The sequence below is a fragment of the Myotis myotis genome, unplaced genomic scaffold (assembly GCF_014108235.1).
Source record: "Myotis myotis isolate mMyoMyo1 unplaced genomic scaffold, mMyoMyo1.p scaffold_m19_p_11, whole genome shotgun sequence".
Lineage (NCBI taxonomy): Eukaryota > Metazoa > Chordata > Mammalia > Chiroptera > Vespertilionidae > Myotis > Myotis myotis.
Genome location: NW_023416315.1, coordinates 28,621,575 through 28,637,317, shown reverse-complemented (window position 1 = coordinate 28,637,317; position 15,743 = coordinate 28,621,575). Strand labels below are relative to the sequence as shown.

General features: G+C 41.2%; 1 protein-coding gene across 2 annotated transcripts; it reads right to left on the bottom strand.

Annotated features, from left to right (window-relative positions):
* Positions 1-2,240: 2,240 nt before the first annotated feature.
* On the bottom strand, positions 2,241-14,373 carry AGR2 (anterior gradient 2, protein disulphide isomerase family member). 2 transcript variants are annotated; one of them, XM_036327986.1, is made up of 8 exons: positions 14,323-14,373; positions 11,677-11,831; positions 11,362-11,425; positions 11,192-11,244; positions 9,785-9,858; positions 6,943-7,006; positions 3,975-4,058; positions 2,241-2,536 (listed from the first exon to the last, which is right to left on the bottom strand). In XM_036327986.1, the coding sequence occupies exons 2-8, from the start codon at positions 11,822-11,824 to the stop codon at positions 2,487-2,489; spliced, it is 537 nt and encodes a 178-aa protein (XP_036183879.1). In that variant the 5' UTR covers positions 11,825-11,831; positions 14,323-14,373; the 3' UTR covers positions 2,241-2,486. The 2 variants fall into 2 exon arrangements, with proteins under 2 accessions (XP_036183879.1, XP_036183878.1); XM_036327985.1 differs by having other exon boundaries at positions 14,305-14,358.
* Positions 14,374-15,743: the final 1,370 nt, after the last annotated feature.

The following is a 15,743-nucleotide window of genomic DNA, read 5'->3' as shown; positions in this document are numbered from 1 at the left end:
ACATATGGTTATTCTGTATGTCAGCTTTGAGGGACACTCATATTTTTTTTTCTATAGTGGCTACACCATTTTACATTCTCACTATGGTGCCAACATTTTTAGTCAGCTGTTTGAAATAATACTCTCTCCTCTCACAGCATTCTTTGTAGTCAGAGTAGTAGTCAAGATATGCTTTCATTTAAATGTATTTGAACACAAAGGAAAAATTGTGAGATGCCTATAAAGGGTTTGATAGACTAGACCTTGCTAATATTTCCATGAACTTAAACAACAGTTTTGATGTTTGCATCTTCACTTCTCTAACATATTTCCTATAGTTGCAAAAATCATAAAAACTCTTAAAATTCTTTCTCACTTATCCTTTTGTTTCTCCATAATGTTTATTACTTTCATAGGCAACAATACACTGCACTATGTGTTAATAAATATGTAGTCATTATATTTGGATATTGCCTTTTGGGGAGGGTATGTTTAAATAGTGTTGCCATTGGCATCTTCACAACTCTATTTCTCTTGAGTGATTTATCTTCTTAGGACAAATTCTCAGAAGTTGAGGAAATGGGGTTAAAGTTAGCTGTTGTTTTCAATGACTATTGCTCTGTGTTTAATACTTTTCTAAGGGAGATTCATTTTTTCTTGCAACCTTGGCATTTGACTTCCCAAAGACTTATTTATTTATATATATTTAAATTATGTGTGTTGTTAAAATAGCATTTTGTCATTCAATAAATTTTAAGGACTTACTCTTATGTAGCATCAGCCCAATAAAAAAGTAAACATTATTTTGCTAGACTACAGATAAAGCCTGAATAACTCAGAAGTTGTCATTCAAATATTTGTTTATACAGTGAAAACTTTTTTTTTTCTCCTCATTAACCCTCAGAGAACTTTCTAAGTGGAATATTTTTCCTCTTTATGCACATGTAGGTTACCTGCTAATGTGAAGGGAGCCTAATCCCTCTGTGGACATATTTGCTGAAGATTTGTATGCCATTCAATCAACAATATATGCTCAGAACTCATTAGTGAATAGCTCTGTCAGAGTACTGTGAGTGAGAAAAGTATTTAAAATTTATTATCTGCCCTGGAAAAGTTAATAATGCCAAGGAATCTATTCAGAAAAGGACCTGTCTAAAAAAAGTTACTCAAGACAAGCAATAGGTAATCAATATGCAAAGCATTGCACTGACCACCACAGTCATTGAGGGGCTGAAGAAGTCAAGTGGGGGCTGGGTAATAAGAGAATTCCATGTAATAATAAATGTGAGAGTATTCAATATGTAGTGAAGAAATGAACACAGTCCTAATTTTTGGCAGAACAGAGTTAAAAGCAGCTGACTCTGCTGCCCCACCGGATACCACACCCTCTCTCAACTTTTCCAGGGAGAAATAATGACCTCTGATCTGTCCCCACGGACAGGACATCACTGCCCTGTGCTTTTCTCCTAGGCAGTCATAATTTGGTCACAAAGATGGGAGCAGTTCAACTGAGTTTGTTCCAGGCCAGGACTCGAGGCCTTGATAGATCCAGTGCATCATCAGGTCAATTCTCAGTATTTCTTTAGCATGTGTTCATGGGTACAGATGTTCTTTGAATGACCTTCTCACAAAATCAGTCTTCTGAAGGAGAAAGCCACCTGCCAGAGGCTCTTTCTCTGAAAGCATGGAGTTGGGCAAAATCTAACTAAAATTCTGCCGAAACCGGTTTGGCTCAGTGGATAGAGCGTCGGCCTGCGGACTGAGAGGTCCCAGGTTCGATTCCGGTCAAGGGCATGTACCTGGGTTGCGGGCATATCCCCAATAGGGGCTGTGCAAGAGGCAGCTGATCGATGATTCTCTCTCATCGATGTTTCTAACTCTCTATCTCTATCCCTTCTTCTCTGTAAAAAGTCAATAAAATATATATTAAAATTCGATGATTAAAGTGTGTACATAGAAGTTTCTGGGGGGTGTCTTCCATTTAGGTACCTGGTTTTCTTGGGGATGCCTTTCTACATGTTCTTTCAGAAGAATGCGTATTCTGTTTGATACTGCTGGTGATTAAGCTAATGTGTACATTAGTCACCCAGTGAAAAATGAGTGAGCTGAGGTGATAATTTGACTGTCTTTGGTCTTCATTGCTTGAACTATTTTTTCTTGTCTCTGCACCCCCAACCCCAAACATTATGTGTGTCCAAAAGTCCTATTTGGTGAATGAACCCAACAGCTTTTCTGTGAAAGATCAAGTTGGGGAAAAAAAGAACAGTTTAACACCCCCGAAGGATTTATTTTTTTAAAAAGTATGGCTTGCTATGGTAGTACACAATATTGTTTTCATACATGTATACTTGAAAACAAATTTTAAAAAATAGCTGTTGTAACATTAAACCATAACCCAATGAGCATGCCCACTGCGCTCCTGCCTTCTGCAGGGTCTTCTGAAATCCCCTCTGGTTCCAGGTCATGGCCAGAAACAGAGGGAAGAGCTTGCAAATTTTGTTTTTTCTCTACAATTCAGTCTTCAGCAACTTGAGTGCTTTCTTCATGTTGTCAACAACTAATGGGCAAAAAAAGTTACGAGAGTCAAGACGTGACCAGAAATCATATTAATAGATATAGTAAACCCCCAAACCTCTGTATTCTATTGATTGTTTAATGGGGTGCTATTATATCATAGGGTAAAATGTTGGAAATCTTATTGTAATTTTTTTCTAAAATTATGTAAAATGGCTTTTATTGCAATCCAGTTCTCTTCCAATATTTATTAAATGCCTTTTCTATAAGGTACTATGATATTATCTGTGCAGGATACCTGCCTTTAAGGAATCCACGGTCTCATTAAGATACTAGAGGCCTGATGCACAAAAATTCGTGCAAGAGTAGGCCTTCCTTCCCCCAGCTGCTGGCACCAGCTTCCCCCTGGCACCAGGGAGTGGGGCTGCTTCCTTCCTCTGGCTGCTGGCAGGCACCCAGAACCCAGGCTGCTTCCCTCCTCCAGCTGCCGGCAGACACCTGGGACCTGGGCTGGCTTCCCTCCGGCCCCGGCTTTGTCAGGAAGAACTTCCGGAATGACGTCCGGAAGACGACCGGTTTAATGAGCATATTGCCCCTTTATTATTATAGATATGATACTACTTTGAGAATGGCGAATACTTTGAATGTGCTTCCCCTGGTTCTCCTAGTACCCACTGAAGGCATTGCTAATGGACCACAATAATTTTCCAGCTGCCCAGACACAGCCTCAAAATCCTTTCCAAAATAATGAGAATCTTTACGTGCCGCCCAATGAGAATTTCTGTGATAATGAAAACTATTCAGTGCCTTTGCATTGAGTGCTTGAAGTGTGATCAGTATGACAGGAACTGAGTCTTAAATTGTAAGTAATTTAAGTTTGCTATTAAACAGCTACCTGTGGCTAAAGGCTAACATGGGCAGTGCAGTTCTAGGCAGCCACTAATTGAGCAGCATTGGCTTCTAGGGCAAAACCCAGTTTTCTTCCCAGAAGGATTAGTTAGATGTCACAGTAGGTGCAGTCTCTTATTGAGGTACCTCATCTTCCTTGAGAGTCTCTCTCGGAAGTGAGTCTCTTGGCAACTATTTGGAGCCATCTTTCCTACTGATCTTTAAAATTGAACTTGAATTTAGTGTCCACAAAGACTACATTATTTCACTTTCATTATTTGGAAAAACCACATTTAACAAAGCATGCAGATTACTACAACTATTGCACTCAATTCTGTGACATGTTAGTGTGCCTAAGAGAAAAACCTGAAACTCAGGTAACATGTCATAGAATCCTCCTGGAGAAAAGCAATACCTAATGTAAATGATTCATCTTCACTTACAATTTTTAAAAAATGAGATTAAAGTGATGAGACTAGTTGGTCAAACTGATTTCCCGGGGCCACTGAGCAGCTTTCCCTGCCTTCGTCGTAGTCCTGTGGCCTCTACTCCCGCAGGACCACATAGAGATGGTCAAAGGAGGCGATACTTACGCAGAGCTGCGTCCGAAGGTTCATAAGCATAGAGACGATTTGAGTATCTTCCAGTGATGTCGGCTCTAACTGTCAGGGATGGGTCTACAAAAGAAAAGCAAAAGGGGATGTTGGGCTGGAGTGCTGTGTTTGCACCATCGCGGGAGGAAGCACGTGGATTTGTCCACGTTCTCTGAAAGGAGTACAGTGTGTGTCCCCGCAGATCTACCCCATCCGCTCTGTAGCAGCCTTGGGCAGGCAGGACCCCACGCCGGGCTGAGAGCCATCAACAGCTGTGTGTGGCTATTTGTGGGAAAGGTTATGAACCCCGCTGTGCTATCTATAGCAACCTGAAAACAGGATAATACACATTGTTGGGCTGGTGTTTTCATTTTGGGTGAAAACAATAGCATTCTCTACCAAGGAATTGTTTTAAGCTTTTGAAATGATTATGTTGTAATTTAAGTGTGTTGTTACCAGGAGCAACCTGGTTCATCAGAAACCCATATCTAATGCTGGTGTTCAAAACCAACATATATTTTTTAATGAATAAAAGAAGATGAGTCCTAAGAGCATCAAAGGTCAAATAAGCATACAGTAGCCCTCTCTTACTTATTTTTAAAAAAATGCAGATTTAGGAGTCATCCCTTATGCGTTGTTTAAATTATTTTTTTTCAGGTTTTATACTAACTTGAAGTTATTAATGAGACAGAAAGGTATTTTTAAAATAAGGCACACACCCAGCCCGGCCGGCATGGCTCAGTGGTTGAGCGTCAACCTATGAACCAGGGGGTGAGGTTCAATTCCCGGTCAGGGCACATGCCCAGGTTGGGGGCTTGATCCCCAGTATGGGGTATACAGGAGGTCGATCAATGATTCTCTCTCATCATTGATGTTTCTATCTCTCCTTCTCCCTTCCTCTCTGAAATCAATAAAAATGTATTTAAAAAATAAAATAAATCAAATAAGACACATCCAAAAGGGAGGTGTTATGGGATGTACAAAGGCCTTACCTCCAGAGAGGTGACTGAAGGAGCCTAAGATATATGTCCTGGAATCTGCGTGAAGAGGACACGCGCAAGCACTGCAGGTTTGCAATGTCTGTCGCTAGTCTTTGACGGTCAGTCTCTGTCATTTCAGAATATTGGACTAGGACCAACGTAATTTACAAAACGCAGACATTCTTTTGTTCAACAAAGACTAAAGACCTGCTACTGCTTGGTGCAGAGGATACAAACACCGGATCGTGGTAATAAGTTAACACAGTGGTTCTCAACCTTGGCTGCACATTAGAATCACCTGGGAATCGTTTTAAACTCCTGATTTCTGGGCCTCATCCTCTGGAAATTCTGTTTCTTTGTTATGGGGGTGGGGCCACAACATTAGTAACAAAGAAACAGAATTTCCGGAGGATGAGGCCCAGAAATCAGGATTTTAAAACGATTCCCAGGTGATTCCAATGTGCAGCCATGGCTGAGAACCCCTGAGTTAACATAGGCTTTTCAATACCCAGCCGTTGGCTCACAACTCTGGCTGCACCATGGAATCACCTGGAGAGCTTTAAAAAAAATCCCGATGCCTTTGTCGTGCACCCAGGCATTCTGTTTAATTGGGTTGAGGTGGCCTGGGAAGCTTGGTTTTAAAGATCGCCCAGGTGATTCTCATGTGCAGGCACGTGGGGAAGTGGCTGAGAGCAAGCTGCCTGGGAGTCGGAGTTGGTTCTCATGACTTAAGGGACCTGACGCGAGTTAAAACTGTCTGAGATGGGAATGCTGTGAACAGAATTTGCGCACAAGGTAAGAGTGGATGGCCTATAAGGTCTCCAGTTCAAGGATTCCAAATGTTCTAAATCCTAACAAAATCAAGTCTATGAAACTCTAGTTCAGCCTCCCTCCTTCCTTCGCTTTTCCCCCTCCCGTTTTGTACATTTAGTGTGAACGTGGGGGAATTACATCGGTGAGCCACTTGACTAGCGTGAGCTCTTTTTTCTGTGCTGGATTTAATCATGGGCTATCTATTTTCCTTTTTTATTGAACTTATTGGGGGTGGCAATGGTTAATAAAATTCTCTAGGTTTCAGATGCACAATTCTATAATACATCATCCGTATACTGTATTGTGTGTGCACCACCCCCAGTCAAGCCTCCTTCCATCACCATTGATCCCCCCTTTACCCTGTTTTCCCTCCCCCACCCCCTTTCCCTCTGGCAATCACCATACAGTTGTCTTGGACTGTCTTTAAATCAGTATGGCCACACTCAATTAATTTGTTCAGTCATCTAAGGAATATCTTTTTTTTGTGAGCCCACCACAGGGTCATGCTGAAAAAATAATGGTGAGCAGAAGCAGCTATCGTCCCTGCTACATGGAGTTTATAGTCCCATGAGGGAAAATATTTATTTAACGAATACCAATAATTATAAAATTATAACTGAGGACAGTGTGACCACTGAAAGAAACCGGAGCCACAAGAGCATGTGTTCGTGGGCTTTGGCAGGTCAGTGAAAGACAGAGATGCTGGGGAGGGAACAGGTGGCAGGTAGCTGCAGAAGGGGAGGCAAGGCAAGCTCCCAGCAGCATATAAAATGTCCCGGTGCAGGCAGGGGCACGGTAACTTTGATTTTTAGAAAAAAACCTTCACATTCTTAACTGTCCTAAAATAATTATCAACAGTATCAGAAAGAACTACCCAAGACACAAATTGGAAGTTTGCCTAATTAATAATAAGTGTTTACAGGCCTGAGGTACAGAGATGGGCAAAAAGTAGGTTTACAGCTGAGAGGCTGTGAAACAGTTTATTCTTGAATTATTACTTATTAACTATTGTATTGTTTGTTACTATTATTACTAACCTACTTTTGCCCACCCCTGTACCTCATTGGAGCCACGGTGGAGTGGTGGAGTGGCATCTGAGGGTCGGGGAGGGCAAAGGGGAGATATGGAAGCGCTTGGGTCATTGTCCGTGTGTGTTTCATGTCATTGTCTCTTACCAATAAACATGATCCTGGGGACATACTGGCCGTCAGGAGAAAGGTGCTTGTCAGTCGTTTCATACTAAGATTAAAAAAAAATACAGCTTTTTAGTTTGTTTACTCTTTAGTTATCTTCAAACTATTTAATACAAACATGTGTCTGTTAGTGGGCTAGGCATCTTAAGACACGGAAGGCACAACTCTCCCCCAGAGAGTAATAAAACAGATGCAGAGATAAGTTACATGCCTGCAAACAAGCTAGTGGAGAATGTGATACAGAACAGGCGGTAAAGAGCTGAATGTATGTGATAAAGAGCAGAAATGACGAGAGAATTAGGAAGAAGTTATAGTGTTTGGTGAAGACATCTTTCATGAGGCAGGAGAAGTAGATTAATGAAAAAAAAAAAAAACCACAGAAATCATTTTTGGAGAAATTACAGAAAGAAACATAGGATTATCTTGAGCATTCAGCTACCCACTTATTATATTTTTATTTAGAAGTTTTTTGTGTAGCAATATACATTACTTATCTCTCATAGGTGCACGGTCTTTTGGGAGATGCAGGTAGGAAAATGAATACTGGAGACCCAGTGTCTGACGTATTAATGACGGAGGAAGACAGAGGCCAGGGCTGCCCTGAGCAGGACATGTAACCCCGTATGCAAGTTCTGTTCAGACTTTATGAAGTGGGTAATGAGGAATCATTAAAAATGAAAACAAGTCAGTTCCACGGAAAAGGAGGTCTTTCAGGCAGAGGGGAGAGATTGTGCAGGGAGGGGGAAATGCGTAGCACTTTCTGACATGACCAAGTGTTGGGAAAGGACTAAACTAGAGGGAATGCAGGGGGTGGCGGTGAGAGAAGATGCTGGAGAGCTGCTTCGGGGGCCAGCTCATGTAGTTTCTTGCACAGCATGCCACTGTGTTTGCATTTGTTCATAAATAGCTAAGAAGCAGTGGAGGGATGTGAGAAGAGCACTGTGATCCCAATTTGGTCTTCAAAGTGATCACCCTCATGGCATGTGGGGTTAGATGGGATTTGTCGTGTAGGCAGGGAGCCGTTTAATAATACCGCAGTAAGCTAAGCAAAGTGAACACCTCTCACTAAAATGGTGGTTCTCAGTGTGTAGCAGCGGTTCTCAACCTGTGGGTCGCGACCCATTTAGCGGTTGAACGACCCTTTCACAGGGGTCGCCTAAGACCATCCTGCATATCAGATATTTACATTACGATTCATAACAGTAGCAACATTACAGTTATTAAGTAGCAATGAAAATAATTTTATGGTTGGGTCACAACATGAGGAACTCTATTTAAAGGGCCAGAAGGTTGAGAACCACTGGTTTATAGGGAAGTGACCAATAACAAAAATATTTACAAGTTAGAACCATAGGTCTTGCCCAGCCAATGTGGCTCAGTGGTTGAGCATTGACCTATGAACCAGAAGGTCACAGATTCGATTCCCAGTCAGGGCACATGCCCAGGTTGCAGGCTTGATCCCCAGTGTGTGACTTACAGGAGGCAGCCGATCAATGATTCTCTCTCATCATTGATGTTTCTATCTCTTTTCCCTTCTTCCTTCCTCTCTGAAATCAATAAAATATATTTTATAAAAAAAAAGAGTTCACTGTGGGAAATATTAAATATGAGATACTCATTGAACATCCAGGGAGAAATTTCCTGTAAGTAATTGATCATATATATGTATGTATGTATGTATGTATATATCCTACATAATAAAAAGCTAATATGCAAATTGTCCCCTCAACTGGAAGTTCAACCGGGAGTTCGACCAGGGGCCCCTCCCCCCCGGCCCTAATCAGCGCCCCCAACCCTGATCAGGGCGGGTCGACCAGACCCCACCCGCCCACAAATTTGTGCACTGGGCCTCTAGTATATATATATATATATATATGTATATGTGTGAGATTATATATATATATATATATATACACACACCATAGGCTTGACTGCTGCAGGTTAGTAGGAGAGTCCAGTCTAGAAGAACACTTCTGATGAAATAGGAACTAGAGAAAGAAGAGCAATTTGAAAAGCCTGGACCAAGCTGAGAAATGCAGTGGAACATGTTGAGTTTAAGTGAATTATGGGATGTCTGGAACATAGCTGTATATACCAGTTGGGAGTTGCTTGTGGGAATTGTCACTGTGTGACCATTGATTAAAGACACATATAGATGATGTTGTCCATAAAGAATATAAAATATAAAAATAAGAGAGCAGGCCAAATAGAGATTCACCAAATCACTTAATATTTAGGGGGAGGAAGAGGAGCCTGTGGAAGGGAGTTGAGGAAGAACTACTGGTGTGGATGGTCTTGGAAGAAGCCCACCTGTCAATATATGAAGAGAGAGAGAGAGAGAGAGAGACTCTGACTCCAGTTGAGGGTTATGATAGAGTAAGCAGAAAAGCTTGGGCACCAGGAAGGGTGGTGATGGTGAAGTCAGTGTGAATGCAGGAGGCTAAATTTGGACAACCAGAGAGCTCTCTCTTCCAGGGAGAGAGGAGACAAGGACTAAGAATGGGTGTGGAGCAGCCAGAACCGCAGGAAGGGACACAGGAGGTAATTTGCAAAATACAAAAACCTTCTAATTATTACAGCAACAGAGAAAATCCTGATCACAGGAGAGTACTTTTCAGACAACCTGAAGTTATTAATTACTAAATAAAAACAACATGAAAGGCGGATTATTAATAAAATAAAGTATCATTTTTCTCTCCAGTCTTTGAGATGAGTATTTGGGGCAGATCCTAGTTCATCCCAAACATGATTACGATGTACAGGAGAAATGAATCATCCATTTTGAATAATGAGAAAGGTCAGTGATGATGAAAAGGAAACTTACAACTAGATTGAGGAGGATGAACTGCTCTGCCAATTTCTGGATTTCTTTATTTTCAGCAAACACTTTCTTTAAAGCTATAATATAAAGAAAAACCATTAAGCATCCATCTCAGCACCATTGCTCTCTGGTATATTTTAAGTTGAACTGTAATTTTTAGTGCAGTGTTCAACTTTGCCCTTTCAGCAAATCATTAGTGTAGTAATATTTAGGCTATTGACTACCTCTACTTCTTCCCATTCATCCACCCATCTATCCATCCATTTTTTTTTAGCCTATTTTTATTGAGTGGCCACTCTATGGTAGGCACTGTTTTATACCCTGGAAATAGAGCAGTGAAAAAAAAAAGAAGTAATGTGCTTTCTTCAAGGGGCTCAAATGCCTGTGTAGGAGACATCACAAATAAGCAAACAAATAAATACCTAATAATTTCAGGTGGAGATGTGTACTCTGAAGAAAAATGAAGCAAAGCAAGAGGTTTAAGAGCTATAGAGTGCCCAGGGTAGGTCTCCCCGAGGAGCTGACACTGATGTGAGAGAGTGACCCATTCTAAGATGTTGGAGGCATGTCATACTACGTGGAGGGGACTGACTCTAAGAGCAGTAGTCCTGAGGTGAAAATGAACTTAGATGTTTGAGTCAAAGCACAAAGGCCAGGCTAGAGGGAGTGGAGAGAAAAATAAGAGGAGAGTGTAAGAAAGGGAGGAGCCAGATGCCAGATCGTGTCTAGCCTTGCAGCCCTGGGTCAGGAATCTGGATTTAATTGTACATCTGAGTAGAAGCCACTCGAACACATGACTGATAGGATCTGACTTATGTTGAACAGATTTATTTTGGCATCTGTATGGAGAACTGACTCTAGGGTGTCCAGGTAGGTGGCTGTTATGGCACCTAGCTCTTGGTTTGGATCATGGCAGTGACAGTGAGACAGCAGGCAGTGGTTGGAGTTGGGCAGGAGCTACATGATATGTGGCGCCCAATGCAAAATAGAAACATGAGCCCCTTGTTCAAAAGTTATTAAGAATTTGCAGACAATGACGACAGAATGTTAAACCAAGCATGGGAACTGTTAAGCACTGGGCCCTGTGCAGCTGCACAGGCTGTATGAAGCCCACACTGGCTTTGAGGTATATTTTGGAGGCACAGCCAATGTTATTTGCTGATGTATTGGACACAGGGTAAAAGAAAAAGATGTCAAGGATGAATTAAAGAGCTTGTTTTTCAAAATATGCAGCGATGGTTAACATAAAACGTGGAAATATTTGAAGTTGCCTTAAATATCTTTTTACTGCATGAAATATCATTTAGTATTCAGCTGTGCTAAATGCTAAGGATACCGAGATGAGTGATCGGACCTTGGCCCTAAAGCTAAAAGCCTATAAAGGAAATTATATTTAGAAGAATAAATTACCTTGACTGTGTGGGCATTCATCCAGGTGATGAATAATCATCAAGGGTTTGTTGCTTGAAAAGAAAAGAGAGATTGGATCATTTTTACTGAGTAGATTTCATGTGCAGCTAAACATCACTAGATGGTGCTCTTGAGAGCTTTGAGGGAGCTGCTGTCACCCTCATCTTTACCTTGACTTGGATTTGTACAAAGCTTCCTCGTATGTCTGGGTCCAGATGAGCTGATCACCCCAACCTAGGACAAAATGAACCAGTAAATTTAAAGCTATTATAATTTCAGATCCAAAGCTGTTGAAAAGCAATGATGGCTGAGATACATACTTGATACTAAAGATATATACTTGATACTAAAACCTCTAGAGAAAGTAGAAATAATTATCAATTTTGATAAATCTAGAAGGAACACATACAAAAAATATGTTCAGCACACAAGTCTCAGCTTCCCAATTAGGCAGCATTGGAAGCTGATGAGACACGGACTCCTACCTCTGGAGAGGGTCTGGGGCAGTTTGGGTGGAGAGACCTTTGTGTCCTTGGTGTCCTTCTTAGCCCCCGGTTTGACTGTGGTATCTTTGGCCAGGGTGTAGGAGAGGGCCACAAGGAGGAGGAATGTTGACACTGAAATCTTCTCCATGGCAAACCTGATCATGAAAACAAGCAAAAAGTCAGCAAGACAAAAGAGAATTATCAGTCTCCAAAATCTTCAGACTTCATCTATCTATCATCTATCTTTCTGTTTCTATACAGATATAAATATACTGATGTAGAGCTCCATAGGCATCTACAATATAAATATAGATATATTTTAAGAAAATAAATAGATGTATATACTCTTATAGCTAAAGGATTTAAAACATGTATTACTGGAAGATACCATATCGGTTACCTCCTCTTTTCCCACCTCCCCAGTGCCTCATTTATAGATGAAGAATCTGACATTCAGAGAGATGAAGATTTATGAGATGGGTGCGAACCAAGGTTCCTAAATCTTGCCCTTTTGCAGTGCTGGCTCCCATTTTCCCATCCTGGAACAATTATCCTAAACATCGATACTTCTCTAGCTTTTTGTTAAAAAGGGAACATTGCCCTTGAAGAATAAGATCTGAGTAAAGTAATTCCTTACTTAATTTAATACCTGGCAACTTTGTCATCTAACTGAAAACTTGCACCCTCATAATTCTCTCCCCCGAGTGATATTTATTCAAACTCTATATATTAGTTCTGAATTGACTGAAATATATCAATGCAAGTTCCTTCTACTGAAACAACTGTGCCTCTTGCAGTGGGCCTGGTATAGCTAATGTTCTGGGCGCACACTTGTGCACAAAAGTATTCTATGGGACTCATAACACACAGAGAAAGCAACCTGATGAGTGTTTTTGTTAGGCTTTTGTTTGTTTGTTTGTTTTTTCTAGTATTTTGCAGTTAATTCTTAGGGAAGGTCACGATGCTGTGAAGAAGATTCCCATGAATAGGAGAGTGAATGACAAGAGAACATCCCGGAGTGAGTGAGGGAAAGCAAGTTCCAAAATGAACAGCACCAGCAAATCGCTATGGTTATCCAGGGACTACAACACTCAAAGCAGGAGACCTGGGCTTTTAGTAAAGCCAAAGAAAATTGTTTGAAAAGAAAATCTAGCTCTAATATTGGTGGAGGTTTGAAGTTAAATAAACTGCAAAGGAAGCAGGATGGACTGTCAAAGCTTAGTATTTTTAAGGGGAATGTTTTTCATGTTCTGATAGCTTAAGTGGGAACCTTTGCTGATTGAAAAAAAAAAGTGTTGCTAAGTCATCAAACCAGATGATACCTTATATAAAACTGGCCCATTATATGCGAATAGTAGTATGTAGCCACAAAACATCTTACTCAAAAATACATAAAAGGCAAGGGTGCATTTCTTTACTTTCTACACTGATAAAGATTTTCTTTAGTTTCTACACTGGAAAAGCCAATAACAAATTTTGTATCCTACTCTTCTGCAAAAACAACTCACGTGCACTGTAAGTCAATGCTTCCCAGCCCTCTTAGTACAAAGACTTGTGTAGTGTTTAAAAAAATCCAGGAACTTTTATGTGAGAATACTTGTACTTTTTGAATATTAATTGATTTAGAAACATCATGGCAAATAGTGACTTTGAGTTTATCAACATTCATTTGATTCCCTATTTTATTTAGAGCTACAGCATCTGTGTATATTTAGAAAATCATAAACTGGTGGTGAAGCATTTTACCTATTTAATCCATTGACAATTCTGGTTGTTCAAGCAGCTATTAGGAGCCCGTGCGATAGCCCCACCACTTACAGGTCGGAACTATTGATATATTACTTGTGTTTTATGGCGGGATGACAGAATTTTGTCTAATGTAACTCCTGCTGTTCAAACATCCTGCTGAGACTCACTCTATCGACTTCTCATAATATGAATAGACTCTGCCCTGCAAACTTCCTCCAGAATGCTAACTGTGGGAGACATTGACCGTTTGGTGCCTCTCTCTCTCTCTCCTCTCACCAACGCTTTTTATTGGTCACTCTATCTCTGCCCTCTTATCTTTAGCGAGGAATAAACTTGCAGGAAGTTTCGGTGTCCCTATTCATAAATGCCTTAAGAAAGCACCCAGATTTCTCTTATAGTTTATCCCATGAATTTAAAGCTTGAAGATGCAACAAGAATCTCTACACCAGACAGAGAAAGAGCACCAGACTGTTTTTCTGCTTTTCAGTCACATTCTAAACTGCAGTTGCCAGCGGGCAATCTGAGGGAGGGTTCCCCGGGCTGCGGCCTCGGCTTTAGGCAGTGGGAGACCAGCAGAGCATCGATGGTGACCAGTGCACAGAGACAGAGGACGCAGGCCCTGTCCTACCTTGGAAACACCTAGAGTTCACCCACTCCAACCTCCTGTGTCCCAAGGGAGAAAGCATGCCCGTGAACCGGCTCAGGAAGGTAGCCCACTACCCGCTCAGGCCAAAGAAAGGCCCCAGCAAACCTTTGGTGAAAACTCCATTTATTCCCTCTCCAAACCCCATTTCATTGACCTTGAAACTCTCTTTCACAAGGTAACCAGAGGCCAGAACGTAGTGCCCTTCCAACATGCGCTATGGTCAGGAGCCTTACCTGGCTTTCCCCACCCACCTGTCTGTGCGAGCCAGGTGGCCTTGATGCGTCCAAGCTTCCTAGTGTGCCAGCTCAGCCCGGCCTGTATTTATGCACTGGAGCACACCTCAGTCCCACCCACTGATCTCTGATTTACATGCTGCAAACCCAGAAAGGAACTTTCCTTTTCCCAAGCAAATGCCTTTCCTAGGCCAAAGAGTTCCTTTTCTTAAAAACCAATGTTGCAAAAGGTATGCTGTTTCAGTATGCATGTTTTCAACTGTGAAAGCATGTTGTTAAGAGATTTGGAAAAGATGGGCAGAGTGCCAAGTCCAGGTAAGCTTTAAATGAAGACATTTGATTCGCCTGAAGGCTGATTTGTCTCTTTGTGATTGGATGTGGAGTGTGTGGTTTGTAGATGGTTTCCCCTCCCCTTTGGGCAAACTGCCCTTACTTAGTTAAAAAAGCACACAAGAGAAGATTCACAATTCTAACCCCTACAGTCCTATAACCTGCTACACTCCATTATGGTACACATGACTTTCCATGGTTTGCCTCTTCCTGGCAAACAAAATATGCCTTCACCATAGGTATGAACAACATGCAAATCAGGCACTCACACGATATTTCAAAACTGAGGATATTATTTTAAAAAGATGCCTTAACACTATGAGTTTTTAATGAATTACCTTGCAGCAACTTCCCTCCAAAGAGTACAAATATTCTCATTCATTTAATGGCAAACTGTCCCTCCAGGCATGCGGAAGCTCTTTGCACCATTTCTCAGATTTAGAAATTGAGGTCTGCAACTCCTCCTCCCCGCCCCCCTCACTCAAGATTATGCAATTGTTCACTGTAGATTTTAAGCCTGAATTCAGATTTTCTGTGAAAAAACTCAGTCCAGTGTTTTGTTCATGAAGCTATGTGCAATTCTTAAAAGCTCAGAGTGCAGGAATCTTTAAAAACAGAAATTAACTAATGGGATGCAAGCCCTTTAAACATTACTTTTTTAAAGATGAGTTAAGTTCATAATATTTCAGAACATTTTTAAGTGTCTATATATTTTTGTGAGAGAGAGATCATTTCTGTGGGCAAAATAGTAAGTGATTCCCCAAATATTGACTTTTCTTTTGATTCTAAGTGAGTTTACAGAGCCAGTTTCTTTAGGAGTTTGGAAACAATGACTTGAGCTACATGCTTAAAATGGGGAAGGCATTATATAGATCTTAGAATATTTAATTCAATCCCCTCATTTTGCAGATGAAAGAAACAAAGATGTTAAAAAGTAATGACGCTGAAGGTCTCATAATGAGTTTAGGGCACTGCTGGGACCACAGCCCCGGTGTCCGGTCATCCGCCACCTGCTGAGAGTGGAAGGCCAGAAGGACTGGGGACAGAGACGCTACTCTAGTCCTGCCTCCTGGTGCTCAACCACCGGATGATCTCAGAGGTCATTCAAC

Coding starts and splice junctions, on each gene's coding strand:
- AGR2 (XM_036327986.1), bottom strand. CDS start 11,824: ATGGAGAAGATTTCAGTGTCAACATTCCTCCTCCTTGTGGCCCTCTCC. Junction 11,426..11,676: donor GCCCCAGACCCTCTCCAGAG/GTAGGAGTCCGT, acceptor ATTTTGTCCTAG/GTTGGGGTGATCAGCTCATC. Junction 7,007..9,784: donor TCATCCTCCTCAATCTAGTT/GTAAGTTTCCTT, acceptor TTTTAATCTTAG/TATGAAACGACTGACAAGCA.